Source organism: Capsella rubella, unplaced genomic scaffold, assembly GCF_000375325.1.
Source record: "Capsella rubella cultivar Monte Gargano unplaced genomic scaffold, Caprub1_0 scaffold_1, whole genome shotgun sequence".
Lineage (NCBI taxonomy): Eukaryota > Viridiplantae > Streptophyta > Magnoliopsida > Brassicales > Brassicaceae > Capsella > Capsella rubella.
In genome coordinates this window covers 3,171,738-3,187,883 of record NW_006238923.1, presented here as the reverse complement: position 1 = coordinate 3,187,883, position 16,146 = coordinate 3,171,738, and the positions used below count along the sequence as shown (strand labels likewise).

Genomic DNA, 16,146 nt, shown 5'->3' with positions numbered 1-16,146 from the left:
GTGACTGGGCTGCGGTTAAATCCAAAGAGAGTCTGAAAGATAAACCCTAGCTAGAAATCAAGTTCCTTATCTCCCAACTGGCTCAGTCTCTCTCGAATCTGCGATTGCTTTCGCATTGGACTCGGTTCCTGATTCCTCGAAGCTCCTCATCCCTAAGGTAATTCTCTCAGATCTTCTCTTTTATGTTCTGCGTCTCTACTCAGTTTGATGCTAATCCGATCATTGTTCTCCGAAGTATTGAGGTTTGTTTTTGGTTTTTAATTTGGGTAGGCACTGTCACGTAATGGCATCTGATTCGAAAAGCTACGCAAGGAGAGATCGTCTTCTTGAGATTGAGGTAGCGGTTCAGAAGTGGTGGGAAGATGAGCAAGTGTTTAAGGCTGAATCTCGTGAGAATCTTCCAAAGCCCGGAGAGAAGTTTTTCTCGACTTTCCCTTTCCCGTACATGAATGGTTATCTACACATTGGGCATGCTTTTTCACTTTCCAAGGTTGATTTTGCTTCTGCTTACCATCGTCTTAGAGGAGCTAATGTGCTTCTTCCCTTTGGCTTCCATTGTACTGGTATGCCAATTAAGGCTTCCGCCGACAAGCTTTCTCGTGAGATTCAGCAGTTTGGAAACCCTCCTGTCTTCACTGCTGATGATACCAAAACCAACCAAGCTCCTCAAGTTCTGGAGGAGAGCAGTGATACACCAGCTTTACCTGGTCAGTTCAAGGGCAAGAAGTCCAAGGTGGCTGCCAAGTCTGGTGGACAGGTTTATCAGTGGGAGATTATGCGCAGCTTTGGTCTCACTGATAGCGAGATTGCAGAATTCCAAGATCCTTATAAATGGTTGTATTACTTTCCCCCGTTGGCTATGGAGGACCTCAAGGCATATGGATTGGGTTGTGATTGGAGACGGTCATTTGTCACCACTGATGTTAATCCCTTTTACGATGCCTTTGTGAGGTGGCAAATGAGGAAGTTGAAATCTATGGGAAAGGTTGTTAAAGACCGTAGATACACAATATTCTCACCTTTAGATGGCCAGCCTTGTGCAGATCACGACCGTGCTACTGGCGAAGGTGTTCAGCCTCAAGAGTATACACTCATAAAGATGGAAGTTGTCAAGCCATTTCCTCTGAAACTGGGTCCTTTGGAAGGAAAGAGAGTTTACTTGGCTGCAGCTACTTTGAGGCCAGAGACCATGTATGGACAAACAAACGCTTGGGTACTGCCTGATGGGAAATATGGAGCTTATGAAATCAATGAAACTGATGTCTTTATCCTTACTGAGAGAGCTGCACTCAACCTTGCCTACCAGAACTTCTCTAAGATCCATCAGAAGCCATCCTGCTTGGTTGAGTTGACTGGGTATGATCTGATTGGACTCCCTTTAAGGTCTCCACTGGCAGTCAACGACATCATCTATGCCCTTCCTATGATGACCATTCTGACCAACAAAGGTACTGGCATTGTCACCAGTGTGCCTAGTGACGCCCCTGATGATTACATGGCTTTAAAAGATTTAAACGGCAAGCCTGCTTTTCGAGAAAAGTATGGTGTGAAACAGGAGTGGCTGCCCTCTGAAATCATACCAATTATCAACATTCCGGAATTTGGGGATAAGGCTGCTGAAAGGGTCTGCTTGGATTTGAAAATTGCAAGTCAAAATGATAAGGACAAGCTTGTAGAGGCCAAGAGGTTGACTTACCTGAAAGGATTCACCGAAGGAACCATGCTTATTGGAGAGTTTGTTGGTAGGAGAGTTCAAGATATCAAGCCCATTATCAAGACAAAACTCATAGAGACTGGTGAGGCAATCATATACAGTGAACCCGAAAAGCCGGTGATGTCTAGATCAGGTGATGAATGTGTTGTGGCTCTCACAGATCAGTGGTACATAACTTACGGCGAACCAGAATGGCGGAAAATGGCTGAGGAATGCTTATCAAAAATGAATCTCTATTCTGATGAAACAAGGCATGGCTTTGAGCACACTCTGAGCTGGCTCAATCAGTGGGCTTGCTCAAGGTCTTTTGGTCTAGGAACTCGTATTCCCTGGGATGAACAGTTCCTTGTGGAATCCTTATCTGATTCATCTCTTTATATGGCCTATTACACAGTTTCCCATTTCTTTCACGGTGGAGGTGACATGTATAAAGGTAGCAAGTCTCTGATCAGCCCTCAGCAGATGAATGATGATGTTTGGGAGTATCTCTTCTGTGATGGCCCGTACCCAAAATCATCTGATATTTCATCAGCTGTCTTGAGTAAGATGAAGCAGGAATTTGATTACTGGTACCCGCTAGACCTTCGAGTTTCAGGAAAGGATCTTATTCAGAATCATTTGACATTTTTTATCTACAACCACACTGCACTGATGGCGAATCGTAACTGGCCACGTGGCATCAGATGTAATGGTCACATCATGCTCAATTCTGAAAAGATGTCAAAGTCAACTGGAAATTTTAGAACCCTGCGCCAGGCTATTGAAGAATTCTCCGCCACTGCTACAAGGTTTTCTTTGGCTGATGCTGGTGATGGTGTTGACGACGCAAATTTTGTTTTTGAAACTGCAAATGCTGCAATTTTGCGGCTGACAAAAGAGCTCACCTGGATGGAAGAAGTTCTGGCTGCTGAATCCTCTTTAAGAACGGGCCCTCCATCTACATATGCAGATAAAGTGTTTGAAAATGACATGAACATTGCCATCAGATTGACTGAAAAAGCATACAAGGATTGTTTGTTTAGGGAGGCACTTAAAAATGGGTTTTACGACTTGCAAGCTGCTCGTGATGAGTATAGACTCTCTTGTGGAAGTGGTGGCATGAACCATGACCTGATACTGACCTTTATGGATGTGCAAACACGCCTCATTGAACCTATTTGTCCCCAGTTTGCAGAATATGTTTGGAGGAAACTTTTGAAGAAGGAAGGTTGTGTGGTAACAGCAGGCTGGCCAACATCATCTGAGCCAGATTTGGTGCTCAAGAGTGCAAACAAATATTTGCAAGATTCTATTGTGTTAATGAGAAAGCTTCTACAAAAACAACTTGTAGGTTCCAAGAAGGGTTCTAAGAAAGGTGCTCAGGTAACAGCAGTGCCAGAGGGGAAATTAAAAGGCCTAGTATATGTTAATGAGCAATTTGATGGATGGAGAGCTCACTGCCTCAGGATTCTGCAGAGCAATTTTGACCAACAAACCTGTCGTTTTGCCCCGGATGCAGAGACACTTGCAGAACTGAGGGAGATATTGGAGAAGGAGGGACAAAAACCAGAAACCTTCAAAAAAATCCAAATGATTTGCATGCCTTTCCTTAAATTCAAGAAGGACGAGGCAATATCTATTGGCATTCAGGCTCTAAATTTGAGGTTGCCTTTTGGAGAGATGGATGTCCTAAAGAGTAACATGGATTTGATCAAGCGACAACTTGGTCTTGAAGAGGTTGAAATATATTCTGCAAGTAACACTGATGATGTTTCAAAAGCTGGTCCACTTGCTTCAGTGCTGACGCAGACTCCTCCATCTCCTGGCAGTCCAACCGCTATCTTTGTGACCAGGTAAAAGCTAGTTATTTCATTACAATTGCTTCCTAATAGAAGCTGCATGGATACTCTTTTTGTTTCTGGTCAACTAAACTGAACACTTTTAACTGCATCAGCACTAGCGTCTGCCCTCCAGCCTAAAAGTGTAGACCAAAAGAAAAGCGTCGGGCAAGTTTCAACTACAAGTCAAGAGGCTCAAGGCGTGGGAGTTTGCAGAATGTTTGGTGTTTTATACGAGTTGGACTTGATAGTTATCTGTTTAGACTATTTTGCTGAGTTTTTACTTTTTATTTCTGGTACTGTGTAGTAAGATCTGTTTTTTTTTTTTTATGGATACAGCAATATTGCTTTTTTTGTGCTGCTTTTTTACCCTGGTTCAGCTTGCTAGATTTCTCTTACAAGTGGAGCTTTACTGGACCGAAACAAAGTTGCCAATGTTCATTTACAGGAACACTTGATATTATGCATTAAGAATGTCTAGTTTTTTGCTATAGCTTTGTTGCCTATGCTCGTCTCAATATTGATAAACTGATGCTGAATAAGTAGAAGAACAACAAGGACGATAAAGAGATTTGGTAGAAACAGAGGAGATCTAAGGTAACATGTGTTGTTCACTATGGACAAAATGGTCTATTTGATTCTGAGTTTGATCCAACTCTATAGCTAGGGATAACAAAATGCCTTAGTCTCCCTTCCTGTTTCTTCATGTACCCTTCACACAAGAAAGCCTTAGAAAACTTGTCTTCTATTTCCCTGTTCACATCATGCACAAACACATCGGTCTCTCCTCCTTGTTTCCTGTTCCTTGCCATCATTCCCGCTGTGTAAATGGCTGTCATTCTCCCCGGAGCCTCATCGTAGTAGCCAGTTGGTGCGTCAACCATGATTAGATCCCAACTAGTCTCATAGATATCTGCAGGCAAACCCTTGAGTGCTAGTTGACACATTGAGTACCTTGGATCTCCAATGGCTGTGCATTCAGGTCCTTTCCCAACTTCTATGAGATTATCGGCTTGATTGACTTTACTGTTGTATGTAACATGGTACGATTCCAGCATTGGAAACCGTCTCTTGATCTGTTTTATCCATGCCTCATCTTCTTCAAGAAATACCGTCCGGCCTCCATAGTTAAGAGAGCTCCACATGAGGCTGTCATGGCCTAGACCAAACACCAAGAAATTGCAGGGTGACTTCTTGTTGAGTACTCTACTGCTAACTGCTATTTCTTTAAGCGTTTGTTGTGGAGTGATAACTGAAGTCGAGTAATGGATCAGGGCTTGTGCGAGGGAACGTGGGAGCTTATTGCAGGCACCAGAGCAACGCGCTGATCTTGCCTCTTCTGAAGTTTGGCGTGACCGTGAAGATGTCAGAGTTGATCTCACGATGAAGATGAGAATTAAGGTGGCAAGAAGACAAACAAGGAGAAGCTTGTGTTTGTGGATTTGATTTGCTTTAGGTTTCATTGTCTGATTCAAACAAAAGAACTTGGGTTCTGCAAAAGTTACAGACTTGTTCCTATATAATTATAGGAAACATGCTGATGAGATGAAAGAGGAAGTTTGGTTTATGCTTAGACATGAAGGTAAGGAAACTATAAGGGTACTTGAGTAAGACAGAGCAGCTAATTTCAGGTTCTGCAAGAAGCAAGAGAGTGAAGCCTTCTATTTAAGTTTCTTGGTGGTTGGATCGTTTTAAAAAAAGAACCAATCTTGAAAAGGATCGATATTTGGTTATGTGGGATCGTTTAGTGCAATTGAAATACCAAGATAACAATAATAATTTTTATTCTACTAAAACTAAACAAAATAAAATTTTACAAGAACAAGAACAAATATATCACACAATTTTAGCTTTGGACTTTACACAAGACCCCACAAGAGATCAGTTGACTCTACAACGCCAAACCTTTCAGCACTTTTCCTGATATCTCAAAAGTTTCTTCCTTTGTTTCTTCTTCTCTGATATATTTCATTCACCTGCCAGTTGCAGCAAGAAACGCTTGAGCCTGTTTGTTATCGTCTCTATTCATCTTCTTATCTGCCCGAGCTTTGCGAACCGCTAACTGAATTTGTCTTTCATGTTCTTTCAACATTTCATCTAAGTTTCCTCCTGCAGAAACCAATGGCCCTGAGTAGTGCATTCTCTCTGTCTTTTCACCGTAAACCTAAATATAACCAAAAGAATTGTGGATTAGCCCACAAAGAGTTCCACTGCAAAGAAAAGCACAATTACACAGTTTGGATGTCCTTTTTACCGGTTTGGATTCTTTGTGTTTTGTAGAACCTTTTGGTTTAACCATCAAACGTTGGGACCAATCACCATCGTTCCTATAACTATCTTCAAGCCACCGTGGATTCGCTATAGCGAAATGTGATCCATCTCTAGCAGCTACTGAGTTTGAGAATCTTGACAATTGGGCTGCTCCGCGTTGGACAAAAGACCGCTGCGTCCTCAATTCTTTTCTCGGAGAACGACTCGAACCCCTCATAACATTCTCTCCATTTCTATTCACAGAGGACACACCATAACGATTGTAACCGACTTGTGGAGTTCCACTCTTCAGTGGTTCTATCCGGAAGCTAGCTGCATCTTTATTCTGCTGCCCTTGATGTTTCTTTACAAAACAAGAAAACAGACAGATAATTAAGATCACATGAATCTAACCATAATATATTTGTAGGTGTAATATGCCAGAATCAGACGTACTTGTATTGATGTCAGCAACTCAGCATTGGCATCTGGAGCTGGCACAGCTCTAGATTCTCTAGATACTTGTTTTGACTCATTTTGTTTAGTGCTAGTGCCTTTCTTTCTGGTGGATGAGAGAAAATTGGGGCATGTCAGTGTTCATTCAGCAGAGACGAGCTCTTTTTAAATTGTTATATTATGGCGAAATCTTCAGAAAAAAATTGTACACTATGATACTAGTAGAATCTTGATCTTACCGTTTTGCTTCCTCTCGCGCCTTCACATCAATTTCCTTTCTCGGTTGGTACTTTGGTAAACTTGAGGGGTCACTTGCAAAAGGCATTGTCGTAAAGAACTAAACAAAACAAAAAGAAACAAAAGTGTGAGACAAGTAGCGTATAGAACTGCATTCCGCTAAACAAAAGTTGAATGTTATGGTAGAGCTTTTACCTCACTTTGAAGGGCAGAAGCTGTGGTTCCACGAGTATCTGGTTCTACAGCTAAAAGAACCTCAACTAGGGCCAAAGCTGAAGATGGAAGACTCTTAAATGACTCGGCTACACACCTTTTGTAAGGTTGTTGGGGTTTAAAGATGGTGGCATGTGGAAGTTTCGATTTTCTCCAATACTCTTCACAAGGTGAGCCACAAAGTTTGAAGATCTTGTGTAGTTGTTCTACCTCGGTTCTACCGGGCATGATAGGCTTCCCAGTAAAGAGTTCAGCTAGTATGCATCCTGTGCTCCACAGATCCACAGTAACTCCATAGTCTGTTGACCCGAGCAATAGTTCAGGTGGGCGGTACCACAAAGTTACAACACGGCTAGTGAGAGGCTGCTTCTGTTGGCCCCCGTAAAAGTTGGCAAGACCGAAATCTCCAATTTTGAGATTGTTGTTATGGTCAAGCAGAAGATTAGAGCCCTTGATGTCACGATGCAATACGCCTCGGCTATGACAATGTTCTAGACCATGAAGCAGCTGTTTCATATAGCACTTAATCTGCAAAGCACAACACATTAGATGAACATCAACCACATAATAGCAAATGCATATATTGTGGAGAAAATAGTAATACCTGTGCCTCGGAGAAGTTAACACCAGGGGTTGAAGCAAGGCCAGCAAGATCGTGTTCCATATATTCAAATATAAGATACATACTCCCTGATACTCTTGAAGTGATCAAACCCTCAAGCTTCATAACATTAGGATGGTCAAGCCTTCGAAGGATGATTATTTCTCTTGCCATGAACCGAACACTCTCGGGATCCATATTAGCAAACCGCACTTTCTTCAGCGCAACTAGTTGGTTCGTTTCTAAATCCCGGGCTTTGTAGACACTGCTATAGGTCCCTTGTCCAATCTAACAGTAAGCAACAATGTGAAAATTCAAGACAAGGCACAAAATCAAATCATCTCATAGTTATAGAAAAACACACAGGAAAAAAAGGCCTCACCTTTTCCAACTTCTCGAAAGAATCAGCCTTGCGAGGAATCCATCCATTGATAGCTTCTCCAGCAACAGAAGCCAACCAAGAAGGCCAACCAGCCATAACCTGAGCACCTCTTTCTCCATTAGTAATACTGCATATTCTAGTCATCTTAGGTTGTTGCAAAGTCCCTGCCACCTCAAGGGTGGTGGGCCGTCTCTGAAACACCGATCTAGAAGATTTTCTCTCAAGATTCACCTTCTTCTCCGCACCATCATTGTCCTTGGCATCAATGGGCATCAAAAACCTCAATGTGGATTCGTTGTTGTTGCCTCTTTCCTCTGCTCCTGCATTGCTAGAGGAAGCAGACTTTTTCTTCTTGTTGGAGGTTTTCATTGTCTTAGGCTTCTTGCTTCGTCTCTCCCTCCCAGTAACATTCGTGTTGTTCTCCACGTGATCATTTGCTCGTGTTCCTTTGGTGCAGTTGCATCCCATAATTCTACAGAGTTTCGTGATTCCGTGAACAGTCCACAGTTTCCTGATCGGAATCAGGAAACTGTATGTTTTAATTAGCCTCCTAATCTTTCTTTATTCTTCACTGAGGAATGAAATTGCACCCACCACAACCAATCCCCCCACAGGGGATAAAAATTCGAGCTTTTGGATGAAAATGTGTTTTTTGATCTTTAGACCAAATTGTTTCTGAAATCTCTTAACAGCAGCAACCAAACTTATTGGGATTAACACAGATCTTAAAATCTAACGTAGGATAGAGAAGAAGGGGGGAAACAAAAAGAGAAAACTGGAAAAATATGAGTTCAGCAAGAATGATTTCGAAATGTGGTGGATTCAAACAAGGATTCGTATTCTTTGGGTGGCAATTTTTTTTTTTTTTTTTTAAGAAAACAAATTGAATTAGAGAATCAAAGGTTGGCTTGGGTCAGCAGAGAGAGAGAAAAAAAAATCATGGTAAGATTAAATGGAGAGAGAGAAATAAAGAGTCTTGAGTGGATTCCTAAAATTGCGAATAGCCGCCTATGAGAAAATGAGAAATTTAGGACAGCAACGGATGAACTGAAGTTTCATTGTTTTTATCTATTTTAGGAAGTTCAATTTAAAAAAAAACAGAAATAACGAAAATGTTAACAGGAGAAAGAAAAAAAATGAAGAGGAAGCAGCTGGTTTTTCAATCTGTCTCTATAGAGCTAATAAGTATTTGAAAATCTGAGAAGGTTGCATATTTTTGTGTCTCTCGAATGGAATCTGCAGTAGAATATATCAAAGTAACACGAGTGGTATAGCTGGAGAAGAGTCCACCGTATCGACTTCTAGAAAGTTCCATTTTCTGTCAAGAAGCTCAACATTTCCCCTTTACGCATGCAACTCTATTCCTCTTGCACCCAACTGATCCAAGAAGAAGTTTAAGGTCTTAGCTTAGCTTTTACCGCGTCAAAACTCAAGAGTATCTTCGATTAGGCTCAAAAGAGTTAATTTCACATGAGATTTAGAAACTGGAAGAAACAAATCAAACAATAACAAAAATAATACTGCAAAACTCCTGTTATATAAATCATATTCTTAGTCGAAAACAAAAATTTGAAGTCGCTACAAAACATATAAAGGAAGAGCTCCAAAACACGCAAGAAAGTAGAACTAATAGCCCCCCTTGAGATCGTTGACGACATCGTAAGGGATTGGAGTGACAGTCTCCAAGGTCATGCCTTCAACCATGAATCCTGGTTTGGGTCCTTTAGGCTGTCTCTTGGTGCTTATTGTCTCGCCATTAGCTTTAGCTGCAGCCTTAAGCTCATCATTCTTCTTCTTCCTCAGCTTGAACTCTTCTGCACACCTTGATTGCTGCACATGCTCCACACGCACATGGATCCTCTTCCTTATGATCCTGTTACCAATCTGAAACACCCACAAACATATATATGTCAGTAAATGACACAATAACATATATAGAGACCAGATGATTTGAAGCCAGACCACAGCAATGCAATAGTCATGAAACCAATCGTGCTAGCATTTCAATGACCAAGAGTCCAAGTATTGACTCAACAATGTAACATAAGAGCTGGTCCAAACATTAACATTAGATTACAGAAAGGAATTAATAATGCAACAAAAAACTGTGTTAAGGCTGAAGACTAAACGAAAGATAAAGCAATCAATTTCGAATCTCAAACTGGATCAAGAACAACGCTACTGGATCACTGAAATTGAAATCTTTGAGATACCACTCTAAGCTTGTAGATGATATTTACGTTCTACTAAACAATGCTTAATCAGACATTTCAACATAAGTTCGGCAGATCAACAATCTAAAATCTAAATATACGATCCAATACTAGACCACTAAGACCAAAGTTAAAGAGATGTGAGAGTTCATCGGACCTGTTTGTTGACTTCGACACCGACGGCGCGTTTGGTAACGTTCCAGATGCGACCAGTACGTCCGTGGTAGAACTTGTGAGGCATACCCTTGTGGATCGCACCATTCACCTTAACATCGACGTAGTCGCCAACCTTGAAGGTCCTGAGGTAGGTCGACAGTGGAATGTAACCCTTCTTCCTGAACGGCCTCGCGAACAGATCCCTCGTTCTCGCCCGAACTCCATGACCTGCCGGCATTTTTCCGTCTCTTAGGAGGATGCGAAATGTGATTAGGGTTTATTTATATCTCTTTGATATTAGGGTTTGTTTTCCTTTCTGAACGGGCCTGTTGGTTCGGAATGTTGGGCTTTATATGTACATACATACCCATTTGAATAACTGATCGTCTTATCGACAAAGGTTTTTACTTTTTATTGTCATGTTAATCCTTATACTGTGAAACTTAAGTTTTATCGCCCCATACTAACATAAAGTTCAAATTATACCCAGTATTAATGCCTAGTTCTCTTGAAAATTCTCTTGGAGCTTTATCCTTTTTTATTCAGTTTTATGAATCAGAAAGAATGATTACTTATCAGAAATGAGGCTACAGGAAAATCCCATGAACAAAATTTTACAGCGTCAGTAAAAAGGAACGTGTAAACGAAAAAGAATTGAATATTATTCTCTAAGTAGGAACTCTTTAGAGAAATTGAAGATCAGGGAATCTCTATATAAGCTTCTTCTTCTCAAAGTATTGCTTCAAGTAGACTACTTGTAGACCAGAGACGGCGATGCAAATACCCAGGGACATTATACTGTACCAAGCCACCCGCGAGTTCGTGTTCTCACTCACTGTCCTCATCTCTGCTTCTCTGCAAAAATTGCATTTTGATCCACAAAACTTTTGTCAACCAACCAAGAAGACATGAGCAGTTGTAAATGTAGCTAAATGTACCTGTTTCTTAGGTAGAGTAGATTTTCATGGATGGCTTCAACTGCACCTTCTAGTTTCCTGATCTCCAGCTCCACACCCTATGTTATCAAGCAAACCAAATGTCATAAAGAAACAAACTTTACAGATTTTCTGAATCATAACATAGGCATCCGCTCTCTGAACTGTAAAATCCCTGTGGAAGCTCACCTCGATCTTCTCTTTCTTAGCAATAGAGGTCCAATCCTTAGCAGCGATTCCAGTTTTCCAGTCAATGTTGATGCTAACATTTTGGTTTCCGTGACTCTTTGCATCTGCCCAAAAGCACGCCAAGTAGTTCCCGGATTCTTGGGTTGTAAATGCAAATTGGCCATGCGTTACATTTTCCATGTGGTGCAGAACGTTGCCATATGGGGATGTCACCTGCACCATAAAGATTCTCAAAACTCAGAGCCAAGAAACAGAAGATACTAGCCAGGACCACTACATTTCAATATTTGATAACTATATTCAAGTTCGACTTCAAAGACAGCCCTCAATCCAATGACATTATCTAAAACAATTCATCAAACAATATGGAACTAGCAAAAACTATTACCAAATGTATTTGTGTTTCACTGCAAAGATGAGATCACCAAAGAGTACCAAAAGAGAGAGAGAGAGAGAGTATACTTAGTTGAAGCTCCCTTCATTAATTAACCCAAAATTTTTGAATGCAAATCCAAAATAAAACCGAAACGAACAATCAAAGAAAGACATGTTGTTACATATCATCATGAGCACAATTTTCCAAAAAAGGAAACTTCGATCGATCATAAATATACAATTGTTCCTAATTACGTGTAATTAATTGAGGGAAACGACTAAATGGATCAGGTGAAACTAGGGATCTAGTAACAGATACATAATGCAGTCATGCACAGATGATCGGAACAGGAAATCGAAGAAAGATACCTTGGCGGAGATAGTGGGCATGACGCCATGATCCTCAGAGATGATGAGGTAATCAGCCAAAACGACGACATTGCTCTGGATTTCTTCAGATACACACTTTGTCCCGGTGGGAGGCACATCTAGCCATACCGCCTCGCCGACTGGAATCAATACCGGAACCAGGAAGAAGAGAATGAACGCCGTCGGTAAGCCACGGCGCATCTTAGAAGTCATCTTCATCGAGCTTTCAGACTTTCCGATTGTATTCATCGATCGTTTGTGTTCTGGTGGCCAGATCTTTGCTCCTAAGTACTTTTCTTTTTTTCTTTGTTCTTGGGATGCAGTGTAGACGATTTGATTGGGCCTTGATGAGGCTCCTTCACGGGCTTGAGAATTGAGCTAAAGTGATGTGCTTTGGGTCCAATATAGATCTAAATAAGTAATTACTTTAATGTGGTTTATTTAAGAAAACATTAAACAACACATTTCAACTAGTTGCCTTTTCTAATCTCATTTCGCAATTGTTTTTTTTTTTTTAATTCTTATCTCATATATTCGTGCAGTTTGGAGTCATAAAGACAAGATTTGGCAGAGTCTTTATAAACTTTTTTTTATAGATTTGTGCAGTTTCTTTTTGTTTTTAAAAGACAAATTGGCAAAACTTAAACTATTGCATGAGGTGATTAAAAACAAACATCTTTAACAATCGTATTCGTACGGCCAGGCTAACTATTATTGTTAATTAGAAATCTGGTTAGACACATTAATACAAGTCATCATGTCATTGTTTAATATAGTTTTAATAAGTTATCCATTTACGGAAGTGGTAAACCTATTGCAAAGTCGTCAGCTCATAATCTAGCATTAAATGACTCATGAACGTCGTGTTTTACGTAATCATCATCATATTTAATTTTTAGGCAGGGGGCATACATACTACTATAAAAACGGATTTGGCCCTTAAGCAGTGGTCAGGAGATAAAAACGGCAAAACAAGGGAGAGCATAACTTAACAACTAATCTCGCTTTCTTCTCAAGAACAACGCAAAAACTCTCAAGCCGTGGTGGTGGACATAGTGCTTAAAATTATTTTCTTCTTCATCATTCACATTAAATATCATAAGAGAACAAAAACTGTCGAAGTACTTTTTCAGGTATGTCATTCATAGATGATGATTTCCGATCTCCCTAAATGTAATTAGGTTTGTTTTTCTCTACAATCAAAATGTCAATTTTTATTTGTGTTTCTTGTCGTGGCAGTACAAAACGATTGTGGTGTTTCTTTGTTTATCTGCGTTTTCTCTACGTACGCTTTCGTTTGGTTGTTTGTGTCATATGCCTTAAAGGCTTAAACTAACTTTTAAAGCGCTTTCACAACGAATATTATCGAATTGAAAGCTAGAAATATGTGTTTCTAATTAGGGATTCCACGTTTTCATGCTATCAAATATATAATTGAACAGAAGAAAGAATTTGCTTGCGTACACTCGTGGAGAATGAATTCATCATTCCGCGTAATATGATAAATTGAAGGAAATGTGTTGGCAACAAGTTGTTGTTGTTGTTACTTGATGTAATAAAAACAAATGTTTGTTCTTTCTTAAGTCAGGGATACGTGTTGTTCTGTAATGTGCTAGTGAAGTAACTTGATGTCAAATTCAACTCCGATGAAAAGGATTGGTCTCTCTCAACTCCTCAACTCAAACTAACAAAGGGACTTGTTTGTTTGTTTGGATCATTATCTGTTTCTTTTTTTTGTCAGAATGGTGGTTGGGTATAAACTAAACAAGATCCCACAATTAGTACTTTATTATTGTATACTTCCACCAAACAAATCAAATTGATTTTGAGTTATCTGAAAGTTGATTGGGATATGTAAAAGCCATTTTTCATGCCAAGTCAACAACAATCTTAACATACCTACCAATCTTTCTTTTTTTTTTTTACCTTTTTTCCAAAATTCTATAGATAAAAAGCAAATGGCTACGTGCTTCTCCTCTCTTTTCCTTTTTTTTGTTCTCTTTCGATTTTCCTAATAATCTCTTAATTATAATAGAAGAATCTGAGATTCGTAATTAAACGTGTTAAGTCACTTTGTTTGGAATCGTATCACACACCTTTTCTTGATTCTCATATCTTTTAATCTTTGATCTGCGAACCTAACTTTTTCTGGTTTCGCTTTCTCGAATATCTCAGATCTTCAGATTCGTGGGTTCGTAATGTGGTCAATGGGTCTGCTCAGGCGTACGGCAATGTCCAGCGCCATCAGAGCTTCTTCACAAAGGACATGGCTTGTCCATGGTGGATCAAGAAGCTGCGTCACCGTCAATACACCGCCGTCAGATGAGGAAGAGAAGAAGAAGAAAGAGGTAACTATAGCGGAAGCGAAGAAGCTGATGAGGCTTGTGAATGTTGAAGACATGAAGAAGAAGCTTGTTGGTATGGCTGATAGAGATGTCGTCTCTTACACTTCACTTTTAGAAGCTTCTCAAGGAATGGGTATCGCTAGATCTCCTGATGAAGCTCACATCTTTGCTCGTGTTCTCGACGATGCTGGCGTTGTCTTGATTTTTCGTGATAAAGTCTTTCTTCACCCAGATAAGGTCTCTTTTCAAACCTCGGAAAAAACGAAACTTTACTCTGTTCTATCTTCTTCTCGATTTCTCTAAAAATCTGGACTTTTTGTTTTCAGGTGGTGGATCTGATTAGACGGGCGATGCCTTTGGATCAGAATCCAGAGGAAGATCAGATAAAAGACGAATTCAATAAGCTGAGAACCATGAAAGAAGAGATTGATGTTCTTGCTCATAGACAAGTGAGGAAGATTCTTTGGTGTGGTTTGGCTACTTCCATGGTTCAAATTGGGCTCTTTTTTAGATTAACTTTCTGGGAATTCTCATGGGATGTGATGGAACCAATCACTTTCTTCGCTACAGCGACAGGCATCATCGTGGGTTATGCTTATTTCTTGATGACTTCGAGGGATCCCACATATCAGGATTTCATGAAGAGACTGTTCTTGTCGAGGCAGAGGAAGTTGTTGAAGAGTCACAAGTTTGACTGTGAGAGGTTTAAGGAATTGGAGAGGATGTGTAAAACGACGTCGTCTTGTCACGCAGCTGCGTCTATAAGGAATCGTGTTGGGTTAGAACTTGATCTCGAGGATGCTTTGCAGAGTCGCAGAGACTGATTCATTCAAAAAGAAGATAATCATTCCGATTTTTCTTCTCTCTGTTGTGCATGGTTCTGTGAAACTGAACAATATGATTAGTCTTTTGCTTTCGACCATCCTTTTGTGCTTCTTAAAGATACATAAAGTACCTATTGACATTTTTGTTGTTACTGTAAAGATTGACTGAACAGATTTAACTGTTCTCTTTACATTGACCGTTAACAGGTCATTTTTGTTTCTATATAAGGACCCTTTTCTTTACTCTTGGTACTTTCATGTAAAACAAAGTAACATATGGTACCGGACAGTTGTTTTTAGAGTTCAGATTCAGAAAAAGCTCCCAAAATGTGTCTTTAACTCTTAATGTTCCAAATCCTCTCAAGGATTGGATAGTTCTAGGCCGTTAAAACCTCTCCAAATAGCTATAACCCCACTCAAATCACATCTGTTCAGTTCCTCAAGTGTTCTTCTTCCTGAAATGGGATCTAGAAGATAGAATTTTGACAATCCAGACACGCAACATGGGCCATGACTGTCTAATGGATCATGGCTGTTTTGCTTGGAGGACGTTTGCATTATAGAGGCACTCTTTTGGTCCAACATAGCTGTGCCACAATATCTAAGTGAAGTTGCGCTGTCTGGATGAGACGTTGTCGATTCCTTTTTTGGACATGATCATCTTTAGACAATCTTGAACAAAAACTTGCAGAGTTTGTTTTGGACATGATCATCTTTAGACAATCCTGAAGTGAATTTTGCAGAGTTTGTTATATATATATCACAATATCCATGTGAAATTTTCTTAGTGGAAGAATATAACAAAGACGATAGATACAATAGCTAATAAGAAGTGATCATGATAGCGTGGTTTGGTGAAAATATCCCGATGTGTCATTCCCATGGATGGATAAGAAGAATCAAAGTTCGAGAATAATGGAAGAAGGAAGTTTCCACTTTAATTAAAGATGAGATTTGATGTTAATTTGGAAATTGAAAAAAAAAATAAGAAATACAAAAAAGGAAAGTCCCTACAAATGAAGTTAAATAAGAGAAGCAGATTACAAAACGCAAAAAGCCGAGAAAACGTG

General features: G+C 39.9%; 6 protein-coding genes across 6 annotated transcripts; 2 read left to right on the top strand and 4 right to left on the bottom strand.

The window, feature by feature from the left end:
* The first annotated feature begins 9 nt into the window (after positions 1 to 9).
* On the top strand, positions 10 to 3,883 carry LOC17900228 (leucine--tRNA ligase, cytoplasmic). Its single transcript, XM_006306569.2, has 3 exons — positions 10 to 157; positions 271 to 3,546; positions 3,648 to 3,883. Exons 2-3 carry the CDS (start codon positions 284 to 286, stop codon positions 3,670 to 3,672), a joined length of 3,288 nt encoding a protein of 1,095 aa, XP_006306631.1. The 5' UTR covers positions 10 to 157; positions 271 to 283; the 3' UTR covers positions 3,673 to 3,883.
* LOC17896930 (glucuronoxylan 4-O-methyltransferase 1) lies at positions 3,848 to 5,086 on the bottom strand. Its single transcript, XM_006303609.2, has one exon. It carries the CDS (start codon positions 4,992 to 4,994, stop codon positions 4,146 to 4,148), a length of 849 nt encoding a protein of 282 aa, XP_006303671.1. The 5' UTR covers positions 4,995 to 5,086; the 3' UTR covers positions 3,848 to 4,145.
* Positions 5,087 to 5,290: 204 nt separating this feature from the next.
* On the bottom strand, positions 5,291 to 8,799 carry LOC17897669 (probable serine/threonine-protein kinase At1g09600). The gene is made up of 7 exons (XM_006306862.2): positions 7,671 to 8,799; positions 7,292 to 7,576; positions 6,670 to 7,215; positions 6,477 to 6,574; positions 6,238 to 6,343; positions 5,786 to 6,145; positions 5,291 to 5,695 (listed from the first exon to the last, which is right to left on the bottom strand). Exons 1-7 carry the CDS (start codon positions 8,136 to 8,138, stop codon positions 5,504 to 5,506), a joined length of 2,055 nt encoding a protein of 684 aa, XP_006306924.1. The 5' UTR covers positions 8,139 to 8,799; the 3' UTR covers positions 5,291 to 5,503.
* Positions 8,800 to 9,127: 328 nt separating this feature from the next.
* On the bottom strand, positions 9,128 to 10,308 carry LOC17897311 (60S ribosomal protein L21-1). Its single transcript, XM_006304206.2, has 2 exons — positions 10,041 to 10,308; positions 9,128 to 9,554 (listed from the first exon to the last, which is right to left on the bottom strand). The coding sequence occupies exons 1-2, from the start codon at positions 10,275 to 10,277 to the stop codon at positions 9,297 to 9,299; spliced, it is 495 nt and encodes a 164-aa protein (XP_006304268.1). The 5' UTR covers positions 10,278 to 10,308; the 3' UTR covers positions 9,128 to 9,296.
* Positions 10,309 to 10,592: 284 nt separating this feature from the next.
* Positions 10,593 to 12,198, bottom strand: LOC17899014 (transmembrane emp24 domain-containing protein p24delta3). Its single transcript, XM_006305503.2, has 4 exons — positions 11,908 to 12,198; positions 11,164 to 11,376; positions 10,978 to 11,054; positions 10,593 to 10,894 (listed from the first exon to the last, which is right to left on the bottom strand). The coding sequence occupies exons 1-4, from the start codon at positions 12,154 to 12,156 to the stop codon at positions 10,750 to 10,752; spliced, it is 684 nt and encodes a 227-aa protein (XP_006305565.2). The 5' UTR covers positions 12,157 to 12,198; the 3' UTR covers positions 10,593 to 10,749.
* A 1,618-nt stretch (positions 12,199 to 13,816) lies between these two features.
* LOC17896843 (calcium uniporter protein 6, mitochondrial) lies at positions 13,817 to 15,321 on the top strand. The gene is made up of 3 exons (XM_023789912.1): positions 13,817 to 13,969; positions 14,083 to 14,489; positions 14,579 to 15,321. Exons 2-3 carry the CDS (start codon positions 14,106 to 14,108, stop codon positions 15,074 to 15,076), a joined length of 882 nt encoding a protein of 293 aa, XP_023645680.1. The 5' UTR covers positions 13,817 to 13,969; positions 14,083 to 14,105; the 3' UTR covers positions 15,077 to 15,321.
* Positions 15,322 to 16,146: the final 825 nt, after the last annotated feature.